This window comes from Lithobates pipiens, unplaced genomic scaffold (genome assembly GCF_037356315.1).
Source record: "Lithobates pipiens isolate NorthernLeopardFrog02 unplaced genomic scaffold, aLitPip1_a1.2 Scaffold_8, whole genome shotgun sequence".
Lineage (NCBI taxonomy): Eukaryota > Metazoa > Chordata > Amphibia > Anura > Ranidae > Lithobates > Lithobates pipiens.
In genome coordinates, this window is record NW_027507903.1 from 32,287,524 (window position 1) to 32,300,824 (window position 13,301).

General features: G+C 42.7%; 1 protein-coding gene across 1 annotated transcript in view; it reads right to left on the reverse strand.

The window, feature by feature from the left end:
* KLHL25 (kelch like family member 25) overlaps nucleotides 1–13,301 on the reverse strand; it is a 108,377-nt gene that overhangs the window by 34,462 nt on the left and 60,614 nt on the right. Inside the window, exon 3 of the mRNA XM_077472001.1 lies at nucleotides 7,111–8,937. Coding sequence (XP_077328127.1) covers nucleotides 7,154–8,923 — 1,770 coding nt within the window. The 5' untranslated portion in view covers nucleotides 8,924–8,937 and the 3' untranslated portion in view covers nucleotides 7,111–7,153. The remainder of the gene's footprint in view (nucleotides 1–7,110; nucleotides 8,938–13,301) is intronic.

Here is a 13,301-nt window from a genome sequence, read left to right on the forward strand (position 1 = left end):
CTATAGGCCCCCTAACCTGAGGGAGGAGGGGGAGACGGACTTCCCATCCTTGCTGCTACTCCAAATTGTGATATGAAGTGTTATTATAATGGGGGATTTTAATTATCCAGACAGACGGGGTAAAGAGAACCACACATTCGTCTAAGGCTCGCCAGTTCCTAAATGTCTTGCAGGACAATTTCATGGGTCAGATGATAGATGTACCAACTAGAAACAAAGCGTTACTAGATCTACTGATTACCAACCATACAGACCTAAATCACAACATTGGACGTACAGAGCAATTTAGGAAACAGAGATCCTAGGTCAATTGGCTTCAGTATAAATCAAATAGGAAACATAAGGGGAATACAAAGACACTGAATTTCAAGAGCTAACTTCCCCATACTACGAACCTTGCTAGAAGATATAAATTTGGATAAAATCTTAGGAACAAAGAACACAGACAAGAGATGGTTTGCTTTAAGAGCATAATAAGGGCATTAGCCAGTGCATCCCATTGGGAAATACATTTAAAAAAGCAAACAAACGTCCTGGCTGGCTTAACTCCAATGTAAAAATGAATATAAAAAGCAAAGCATTCAGACAAAGAATGCAATAATAAATGTAAGGGTGCACATAGGGCCACTACGATAGAACACAAAAAGACACAGTGGAGGAGAGTAGTGTTTATGCTTGTGACACATCATAGGAAGCACCCTCATGGCTAACAGAGAACAGAATTAGAAATAGACGTGAGAAACTTAACATTAATAAATCACTGGGACTAGATGGCTTGCACCTGAGGGTACTTCGGGAACTCAGTCAAGTAATTGCCAGACCATTGGTTCCTATTTTCTACTGATATTCTACTGATTGGAATGGTACCAGTTGATTTGAGAAAGGCCAACGTAGCACCACTATTTAAAAAAGGGCCAAAATACATCCTTGGGAATTACAGACCAGTTAGCCTAACATCAATAGTATGCAATCTCTTGAAGGGGATGATAAGGGACTACATACAAGATTTTACTAATGAGAACTGTATCATTGGCAGTAATCAGCATGGATTCATAAAGAATCGTTCTTGCCAAACCAATCTATTAACCTTCTATAAGGAGGTGAGCTGCCATCTGGATAAAGGAAGGCCTATACATGTGGTGTATCTGGATTTTGCAAAAGCATTTAACACAGTTCCCCATAAACATTTACTGTACAAAATAAGGTACCTTGGCATCGACCATAGGGCGAGTACATGTATTGAAAACTGGTTACAAGGGCTATTTCAGAGGGTGGTGATAAATGGCGACTACTCAGAATGGTCAGGGGTGGGTAGTGGGGTCCCCCAGGGTTCTGTGCTGGGACCAATCCCATTTAATTTGTTCATAAACAACCTGGAGGATGGGGTTCAATCTCTGATACCAAGCTAAGCAGGGCAATAACATCTCCGCAGGATGTGGAAACCTTGCAAAAAGATCTGAACAAATTAATGAGGTGGGCAACTACATGGAAAATGAGGTTTAACGTATAAAAAATTGAAATAATGTATTTGGGTGGCAAAAACATGAATGCAATCTACTCACTAGAGGGAGAACCTCTGGGGGAATCTAGGATGGAAAAGGACCTGGGGGTCCTAGTAGATGATAGGCTCAGCAATGGCATGCAATGCCAAGCTGCTGCTAACAAAGCATGCAGAATATTGGCATTAAAAAGGGGATCAACTCCAGAGATAAAACAATAATTCTCCCACTCTACAAGACTCTGGTCCGCCCGTACCTGGAGTATGCTGGCCCGTTCTGGGCTCCAGTCCTCGGGAAGGATGTACTGGAAATGGAGAGAATACAAAGAAGGGCAACAAAGCTGATAAAAGGGTCTGGAGGATATTAGTTATGAAGAAAGGTTGCGAACACTGAACTTATTCAGTCTGGAGAAGAGACACTAGAGAGGGGATACGATTTTGATTTACAAATGCCATACTGGTGACCCCACAATAGGGATAAAACTTTTTTGCAGAAGGGAGTTTAATAAGACACGCGGCCAGTCATTTAAATAATTATAAGAAAAGAGGTTTACACTTAAACCTTAGAGGATTTCTTTACTGTAACAGCGGCAAGGATGTGGCATGCCCTTCCACAGGTGGCGCTTTCAGCGCGGGGGGGGGGGCATCGATAGTGTCAAAAAACTATTAGATAAGCACCTGAACGACTGCAACATACAGGGATATACAATGTAATACTGACATATAATCGCACACAGGTTGGACTTGATGGACTTGGGTCATTTTTCCACCTCACCTATTATGTAACTATGTAGCAGTGTCATTTCTTCAGTGTTGTCACTTGAAAAGATATAATAAAATATTTTCAAAAATGTGAGGGGTGTACTGTATAATTCATATATATCTCCATATATCGTATTTATCGGCGTATAACACACACATTCATTTTAAGAGGGAAGTTTCAGGAAAAAACGTAAATTTTTGTATTGGCGTATAACACGCACATGCTATTTGCACCCGATTTTCATGGTGAAAAAGTGAGTGTTATACGCCAATAAATACAGTATAATTAATTATATATATATATATATATATATATATATATATATATATATATATATATATATATATATATATATATATTTCTGAAAAAAAAAAAAAAAAAAAAAAAACACACACCACAACGAATACCTTCATTAACCTCTAGAGATCCGCGCTATAGCCAAATGACGGCTACAACGCGGACCTGCATTGTCTATTGATGTTGTCCCATGCACGAGTTGCTGCACGCCCCCTGAAGTCTATGAGACTCGCTGGATCACAGATCGGAGTAAGGGGTCGAAAAAAAAAAGCCGATCACCGGTGGCAGTGAGCGGGACATCCGTGTGCCCAGATCCTCAGTGCCCACCTGCGCCCCCTACAAGTGCCACCTACCAGTGCCCACAGTGCCACCTGTCAGTGCCCACAATCACTGCCTGGACAGTGCTGCTGCACATCAGTGCCATCTATCAGTGCCACCTACCAGTCCCATCAGTGCCATCAGTGGTACCTATCAGTGCCACCCATCAGGGCCATCTTATCAGTGGCGCCTTATCTGTGCCCATTAATGCCACCTTATCAGTGCCGCCTTAGCTATGCCTATTAGTGCAGCCTATCAGTACCCACCAGTGCTGCCTCATTAGCTCATATCAATGAAGCAGAAAAATTACCCGTTTGCAAAATTTTATAACAAACTATTAAACATGATTTTTTTTTTTTTTTAATTTGTTTAGCAAAAAATAAAAACCCCAGCTGTGATTAAATACCACCAAAAGAAAGCTCTATTTGTGGGAAAAAAATGATAAAAATGTCATTTGGGTACAGTGTTGAATGACCACGCAATTTTCATTCAAAGTGCATCAGCGCCGAAAGCTGAAAATTGGTGTGGGCAGGAGGGGGGGGGGGGGGGGGGGGGGCGGGTTTAAGTGCCCAGTAAGCAAGTGGTTAATGTTAGGTCAATATGTATTCTCCTACATATTTTTGGTAAAAAAATAAGAAAAAATTACAATAAGTGTATATTGATTGGCTTGCACAAATTATAGCATCTCCAAACTATGGGATATATTTATAGAATCTTTAGTTATATATTTTTTTTACTAGTAAATGGCAGCGATCAGCAACTTATAGTGGAACTGCGAAATTGCAGTGAACAAATTGGACACAACACTTTTGGGGGGCCAGTGATATTATTACAGTGCTAGAAATATACACTGTCACTGTACTAATGATACTGGCTGGGAAGAGGTTAAAGGGTTAACTGTGTGCCTAGCTGGTGTTTTACTGTAGTGGGGTAGGTGTTTTTACTCAAGGAAGGCATAGATCCATGCCCCTGATAGCCTAGTCTGTGTTCAAGTGAAGGATGGTGAATGGTGCACGCCCTGTCACCGCAGCAGAAGCATAGGTAGAGTACATGAAGTGTATGCACTCCCATACAATGCAATGAGTTTATTTCCAAAATAGCAAAACAGCACTGGAATGGTACAAATAGGGGGAAGCAGGTAATGCTTTTCACATGACTAGTATGCTTTGTCACAATGCCCGTGTACCAATCAGCGGGTGCCGGCAGGCATCGGGTCAGTGGGACCCACTGATCAGCTCCCACTGTGTAGAATCACAGCGGGAGCGAGCCAGTGTCCTGCATTCGTGCCCGATACCCTGAAGTGCAGGGTCACAAATATATATGTGATCCTGAATAGCGCGGCCACCCTGTAGCAATAAAACTGTTATACGGTGGTCAGCAAGTGGTTAAAAGGATAAGATGATCTTTTTTAACATGTTATACCTATATTTAGGGTGTAACTATAATGTAACAAACAAAAAACGAAGGTGTAACCCACTGCTCTTCCAACATTCAAACAAAACACATTCAAGAAGGCAACCAAATGTCCTTCCAAATACGTCCATGATCACCACATGACGAAGACATCACTACCTCTTGGCAGACACTCACCAGATCTCTATGCCTTTCATTTGCATGATTGGCATAAGCGCTTGTATCACTCCACAAATACATGGGGGTATTGCTACATCGCTCCTTCAATTGTATCTTGGTCATATCCGCAAAGGCACATGGCAATCAGAAATTTAGCAAAGATGGAACCAGACGTGACAAACCAGAGGGTTTGCGCAGTCCGGAGAGGGTGAGAGGTGGATGGTAGCATTTGTATACCTGGAGCCACTTTATATGAGGTAAGCATTTTTTCTTCTTTCCTTGTTAGTGGCATTTTATTTAAATAAGTGCTTTTATGGTACTACACCATTGGTGGTGGGGGGGGGGGGCTGTTCCTTGAGCCGTCATACCAAGATTGGTAGGAGTAATGTACCAATACTTCCATGGATTTGTGACGTTATACAAAGCGCCTTATGCTAATCGTGCAAAGAAGCATAAAGATCTAGCGAGTGTCTGCCAAGAGGGAGGGGTTGACATTTGATTGTATTTTCACATTATTTGGACTTTTTGGACATTTCACTACTTTCAGGAATATTGGTGGAATCCTTTTTCACATCAAAGCACTGCTTGAAATTTGGAGGAGTAGTGGGTTGCACTTTCATTTTTTGAGTTTGGTAGATTTTTCATTCATTGAGAGCAGCTGCAGTGATTGGTGTAATTTCTATCAATTAATTTATTTTTTTGTGTGTAGCTGTGCACAATAATTTATTGAGAGTTTATTACCCCAAAAGTGCAGAGTAATTTTGGATAATGCAGCTAGAATGCACCTGCCCGCACCCATAATTTCCACCGCTCTGCGACAGTAGGCAGGGGATCCTAATCCTGCACCAGGTGTCACAATTTAAAAACCAGCGTGGCTGTGCGGGGTTCTGCCCACACAACTGTGATATTTATTCACAGAGATCTGTAAATGAAAGAACTGCAGGTACAATCCTCCATGGCGGCAGACGGCCTGTAGTTCTCAATGAACTGTGAGGGCACTGGAATGCGCCCTCACAGTTCATTGACACTTCATTAACTGTCTGCCAGTACATTGCACCCATGATCTTTAATGTTTTACAGACTGCAGTGCAAAAAAAAAAATATATATATATTAAATGCACGATTTCTTACCTGCAAAACATGGTGCATTTTTATTTTTTATTACAAAAGTTGACCTTAGCATTTAAATAACCTAAGTCACTGACCCAGAACAACTATGCAAAGTAAGAGTTCTGACTTCACCGGTCACGGGTTTTTTTTTTTTTTTCAGGGAGTAGAAGAAGTAGTGAAGCCAGAAACAGCTAGGCAAATAGTATTTTCAGAAGGTGGTCGGCGATGGCAATATTTCCCTTAGCCCTTGTACACACGGTCGGACATTCCGACGGAAAATGTCCGATCGGACCGTGTTGTCGGATAATCCGACCGTGTGTGGGCTGTTTCCGTCGGAATATCCGACAGACAAAGTTTTAGAGCAGGGCTATAACATTTTCAGACAACATGATCCGATCGGACTTTGTCCGATTGGACAAAGTGCCACGCATGCTCAGATCAAATTACAAGACCAAAGCTATTGGCTACTAGCCGCAACGTAGTCCTGTCGTAACTAAATTACATCATCACGTTACGAACGATCCGAGTTTCTGACAACTTTGTCTGACCGTGTGTATGCAACACCAGTTTGGGACAAAATCCGATGGATTTTGTTGTCGGACTGTCCGACCGTGTGTACAAGGGCATACAGATAGATTTTCAAAGGGTAAGCCCCACCAACCCATCAACCTCTAGTCTGCTTTTATTGGCCAGTAAGAAAACCTCACCAAATGGGGTAGGTAGATGGGTGGAGTTTAGCATCAAAAGGCAAAATTTGAGGTTAAAGTGATTATTTTTATTCGGAAAAAAATAAATAAAAATGGAGACTTTACAAACATGTTATACTTACCTGCCCTGTGCAGTGGTTTTGAACAGAGCAGCATGGATGCTCTTCTTGGGTCCCTCTTCTGTCATCCTGACCCCTCCCTCCTGTTCAGTGCCCCCAGAGCAAGCAGCTTGCTATGGGGGCACTCAAGCCGAGTCACAACTCCTTGTGTCCATTCAGACACTGAGCCACGACCCTCTCTCTCTCCTGATTGGCTGGATGACTGACAGCAGTGAAAGCCAATGGCACCACTGCTATGTCTCAGCCAATCAGGGAGGGAGAATCTCAGAAGGCAGAGAGACTCATGGACATTGCTGGACACAGAGGAACCTCAGGTAAGTATGGGGGGGGGGGGGGGGGCTGCTACACACAGAAGGCTTTTTATCTTAATGCAAAGAATGGCTGAAGAGAAGAGAAAAAAACCTTCTACCTTTTACAACCCCTTTAAAAAGGTAAAGAAAATTAAACTAAGACCAGAGGGGTCTTTGTCAGTAGCCTTTATGGTTAAGGAAAGACTTGGCCTTTTAACTTTTAAAAAATACTGTTGTTGGGGGAACTATGTAACGCACCTATGGCCACATCAACATCAATATCAATATCAATATCAAAATCAATATCAACCAGACCTTTTACAATCCTGAAGTTCTTAATTCTTCTTTACATATATTATTTATATTTCTGGTTTACTGGCCAATTACTTGTACCCTGTTTAAAATTAGTATGCGTGTCATTTCATCTTAGGTTTACCTCGTCGGGACATAAGAAGTGATCCTTTACGTAGCCAACCTGCTCATGCTGGCAAGTGCTTCCAAGTGCTCACAAAAGCAGTAGGTATAAGAGAGTAAGGCACAGTGGTGATACTATTCCAAGAGTCTGAGATCGGATCGTAACAATCTAGTGTTTTACACCTTTGAGTCCCAAAGTATCCTCCAACCACATAAAGTTTATTTCCTGATGCCAATGCGTGACAAGACATCCTCTTGGATGTCATATCTCCAATTCTAGTCCACTGATTTGTTTCACAGTCAAAGCGATACGCGGAGGCTGCTGTAAATTCAGTGTCCCCACCCATAATAAAAATCTGGCTGCCCAATACAGCAGCAGCAGTATAACGCCATGGTTGTGGACATTCTGCTTTAATATTCCAACGGTTTTCAAAAGGATCGTAACATTGCACTTTGGAGACGCGATCTCTATGCATACTTGTACCTCCAAAGACAAACAGTTTCAGCTTTGCACTGACCACAGCTGCATTGCTTACGCCATCTCTCAGTGGTGCCACCATTGTCCATTTATTTGACAGCGGGTCGTATCTCTCCACTTGCTTTAAAGAAACTGAAGGCGATGCTGGAAAAACGCCAGCAACTGCTGTATGTCCTCCAACAACATAGAGACAATTTTGCAACTCTGCGGAACCGTGCCCAAACCTTGCTATGAGCATGGGCGCAGCCTTTGCCCATTCCTCGTGGACCGTGTCATACACCCAAACGTCTTTAGACACTCCATTTTCAGAACCCCTTCCACCAGTGATATAGACCTTACAACCTATGGCACAAGCGCTAAATTCTTTTCTTGGACTTGGTAGGTCAGCTTTTGGAATAATTTCTTTAGCTTTGTGGTCAACCTGATAAATTTTATCGCACATAAAAGTCTGTCCACCCAAAATGAGCAGAGTGTGCCCGGCTTGCCTAGGTTTCGCACATAGGCTAGTCACTATTCCATCATTCTGCAGGATTTTTCTCTTGCAATGAACAGCCTCCTCCATAATCCTTTTACTTCTCTCGTCACCCATCACCAAATTCTCACAGGCAATGGCCTCCTTCAGAGACTCTGAAGAAAGCAAAGCCAACCTAACGTTCTTCAGCATTTCGGGAAAACAGTCTTTTCTTTTGTCCAAGTCATACTTTACCCATTCTAGCACGACATTAAAAACGACTTGCTCATCTTCAATTTCAAGTTCATCACTAGATACCAAGTCAAGCAAAATGTCTTTCGACAGGTTAATAAATTCTTCTGTTCTGTGCAGCGTTTCGAAATTTGCCAAACACATTCGCAAGGACAGTTCATACAATCGTCGGCACTGATGAGCATCAGAGAGCATCAGCATTCCCAGGCAATTTGAGGGATAGAGATTTTTCTCCAAGAATTCGGCTGCTGCATCTCGGACATCATGAAACTGAAGCATATCTCCTGCCTCCAGTAGAGACTCTGCATTCTCTTCATTAATGATGATTTTAGATGAATAAGCAAAGTCCAGCAGAAGTTCCAAAACTTCAGGGTGAAGACTGTCATGGAAGTTCACAGTGTTATCAAGGGTTTCCCTCAATCCATTACTAAACATGGCCTCAAAGTACTGGCTGCAGGCTGCCAACACTACCCGATGACATGGAAAAGAGCGGTCTCCTGCCCAAAGAGTGACATCGGTGAAAAGCTGCTGTTTCCGCATGACATTAAGATGGCTCAGGACGCAGTCGGGATGAGTAAGCTTGTGATATAAGGAAATATTCATAGACCCGGTACTGGTCCGGGATTTCCTATTTTCATGAACACTGACAGACATGATGGTATCTAGAGCTGACAGATGGAAAAATAAAAAATAAAGTTATTTCAAAGAACTTGAACAGTGCTTGTTTTTAACACTTACATATAATGAACTGATATTTGTGATAGATTTAATGTCCTTTTAAACTCCAAAAATTAAATGAGCCAGTACCCATAGCCTACCCTTGGCACCATTTCTATTTGAGAGCAAATCCAGATGCAAAAAGGAGATGGGTCAAAGCAACAGCATCATATAATCTGCCTTTCAGTGAAGCTCAGTCTGTCCAGCACAAGGTTTATTTTTATTTTTTTAAAGTGTTACTAAACCTTCATTTTTTTAAACAAACATGTCATACTTACCTCCTCTGTGCAGTTGGTTTTGCACAGAGTGGCCCCCGATCCTCCTCTTCTGGGGTCCTCTTCAGGGGCGCTCGTAGCTCCTCCTCTTCTCGAGTGCCCCGTCAGAGAAGTGCTCTTCTTTGAGACACCTGTGCAGGCACGCTCCCATGTCCTGCTGCTTCCATTGACACAGACAGCAGGACTCTGCCCCACCCCCTGGTGCCCACATCATTGAATTTGATTGACAGAAGTGGGAACCAATGGCTTTGCTGCTATCCATCAGCACCGACTAGAACTGGTATGCTCGTCCCCGGGGCAAGAAAGAACAGGTTCAGGTAAGTAAATAAAACAGGGGGTCTGTGGGGCTGCTGAGTGACAAAAGGTTTTTCACCTTAATGCATAGGATGCATCAAGGTGAAAAAAAAACACGAGGGTTTACAACCCCTTTAAATAAAATGTTATACCCTTGAGCTCTGTGCATTGGTTTTACACAGAGCAGCCCCAATCCTCCTCTTCTTGGGTCCCTCGTCAGCGCTCATAGTACTTCCCCCAGAGCAAGCAGCTTCCAATGGGGGCAACTCAAGCAGGTTAACAACCGAACTGCGGCTGTGTGTGTGTCCATTCACACACAGAGCCGTGGCTCAGCCTTGCCCCCTCTCCACACTGCCTCACTGGCTGTGATTGACATCAGCAGGAGCTAATGACTCCTGCTGCAGTCTCAGCCAATGAGGAGGGAGAGTCCCTGGAGAGCAGAGACTCTTGTGCACATCGCTGGAGGAAGATCGAGCTCAGGTAAGTATTAGTGGGGTCTGGTGGGTGGGTGTGTGTGTGTGTGTTTTTACTGCATGCATGTAAAAAACCTTGAGCCTTTAAAACCACTTTAAACATAAAAAGGGTATAAACATATATGTGAAATTAATCCAGTGCCAATACATCGCAAAATAAAAAATAAACATATGGCCCCACAAAGAAATATCAGTGATCCGAGTAGTCCCAAAGTGAAAGGTGAATCAGTAAAGGGAATCTTGATCCACACAATTAGTTGAGATTCCCGACACCACAATGACCCCGAGTGCACACCCACCTCAGTGTACAATAAAAAAAATCTTACTGGAGTTAGTGTGGTGAAACGCGTAGGGTGGAGGTATCGCTCATGGTGTCATTATGCTTTTCAAAATCAGGAAGTGATTTCATTATCTCCCAGGATTAATTGTTTAAGCACCTTATACCTTGGAATTTGTAAGAAGTCTGTACGTGCTTTTAATAATTAATTATACACAGTTTTACGCCAAGCATTTCCCCAGCTTCTACATTTTGACACGGGGTATCTCTGCTTGCGAATGTGACGCTTATAAGGATATGGTGTGGATTTAGAAGATCTCCATCTCCCATACCGGCGACCACTGAGAATCATGTGCTTTTTTTTTCCTTGGTAAAGATTTCACTAACTCTGGTAAGTGTTTTTATTGTACACCGAGGTGGTGGTGTACTCTAGACATGGGCACCGTCCAAAAAAAATTTGTTTTGTTTCGTACGGAAAAAAAAAAAATTGTATTCCGTAATTAGTGTACGAAATTCAATTCAGATTCGTATGAAATACGAATTTTCTTTAGATTTGTAAACTTTTCGCTAAAATAACGAAAGTTCCTTATGACGAATTTATAATTATGAGTGGTTCCCACCATCCCTGTGCCGAGTTCCCAGGTCTGTACACCTGCTGTGTGTCCATTATGAGGAGTTCCCACCATCCCTGTGCTGACTTCCGGGTCTGAGTGTACACCCTCAGCGCCCATGATTAGGGAGTTCCCACCATCCCTGTGCTGTACCGACTTCCTCTGATTGGTGAGCAAAAACACCAGTCACAATTCTGTTCATTTTGATCCGAAATTCGTTAACTAAATTTCGTAAGCATAGAAATTCCCCACAGAGTTCCCACCATCCCTGTGCTGACTTCCTGGGGTATTAAAGTGGTTGTATGGTCAATTTTTTAACTTTTACCTACAGGAAAGCCTATAATAAGGCTTACCTGTAGGTAAAAAAAATATCTCCTAAACCTGTACGGTTTAGGAGATATTCCCCTCGGTATGCGCCGCTGACTGCAGTGGCGCATGCGCACAAGGGGGTTCTCTCCGTGAAAATCCGGCAGCGCTCGTGCGGCCGGACTGAAATCTCCCGCGCGCATGCGCGGGAGTGACGATATCGCGGCTCCGGCCACTCACAGCGCCGGAGCCGCGATACCCGGAAGAGACGCCGAGGGAGCATGTCGGCTCCCTCGGCGTGGATCGGGCCAGATGTCGGGGCCTCGTTCTAAGGTAAGTATTTCATAATGAGCTAGTATGCGGTGCATACTAGCTCATTATGCCTTTTGCTTTGCAGGTTTAAAAAAAAAATAAAAAAAAATTGCGGGTTTACTACCGCTTTAACTTTTAGGTTCGTTAACTTTTCGTAACAATTACGAATTTTCGTTAAGAATTTGGATCCTAAATTAGTAGTCTAAATTTCGTATGCAATTCGTATGCATAAAAATTCGTATGAATTTCCGGAAATTCCTACAAATTTGATTCGTACAAAACGAATCGCACATGTCTAGTGCACTCTAGGTTGTGTCTGGCGCGCATCAATTGTATGGATCAAGATTCCATTAGCGGATTCACCTTTCACTTTTTTCCACTCAGATCACTGATATCTCTGTGTGGGACTAATGCATATATATAATTTTTTATCTTACTGTGTATTAGCACTGGATTCAATTTCACATATATTGTAGGTTTATACCTTATTACGTTTAAATTTAAGCATGGCATCTTAAGTAGCGGTTCACACTAGCGATCGCATGCGATTCACACCACACATCACGCACAATATTCATGCGATTTCAGCCGTATGGCTGATATTGCATCGCAGTCAAACCAAACCAAACTCACACAGGACCCTTTTTTTGGTCTGCACCAGAATCAATCGGATCGCGTGGGGTGTTCACCCCCATTTGATCCGATTCATGTCCAAACTGTCAGTTCGCAGTGCAATATGCGAGCTGAAATGGGGGTGTCAACAACGTATTGACACTTCCAAAAGTTTGCATATGGCAGTGTGAACATCTGTGCGAGTCGGGTGCGATGCGGGGAATCCGCAGTGGATTTGCAGGGTACCGGCATCGCACAAGTGTGACCCGAGCCTTGGAAAGATGAACTGAGCGGCTTTGAAATGTTGACAAGAAAATGCCGTTGCTTTGACTTCTCTTGGCTGCAAGACCTTCTCCTCTATTCCTTGTTTGGAATTGACTGATGGGTATCTATTCCTAACACCAGGAATGTAATGCATTTATAGAGGATGTCATGTACAAGGCAGGGGAGAGTCGTTAGGTATACATACTCACCAAGGTGACTGTAGCCGTCTATATACAGGGATAGAATACTAAAGACATTAGATTCAATTCTTTACGTTATGTGGGGGGGGGGGGAAGAAAAAAAATGCAGAGTTGATTTTCTTCCCGTGTAAATGACCTCATTCACCAGTCAGCCATACATACAGTACATCTTCTACTGTGACAAATTGGATATTGTAAAATCAGGGCAGTGAATAATACATTTTGTAAGTAGTATTCATTACATGAAATATATAAAAAGGCCTTTAAAAAGTATTCATCATGTTCTGTTCTTTCTCAGAAGCCATAGTGGATCCATCTCCAAACGTCTACAGTTAAGGATGGAACGTTCCTACAGAATCAATCAATCAAAATTTAGACAAGAAAATTGGGACTTTAAAGAGGAACTGCAGTCTGCGCACATAATTTGTAATAAAACCCTCTTTGCCATTCTGAAGCTTCCCTCCAACCACTTTGCATATTATTTTATATTATCCTGTGATTCTGTACTTGCCAAATATGATGCAGAAATCTCCCTCCACTGAGTCCGGCTGTAGCCATTTTAACTGTGGGCAGCGGAAGCGGCAGCCTGTTCACTTCCTGGATTTACACAGACACACCTCCAGCTCTGCAGCTCTCATTAGCCCTCTTATGACCCATCTGCCCTCCTTTCCTGGCAAACTCTCATGAGAAA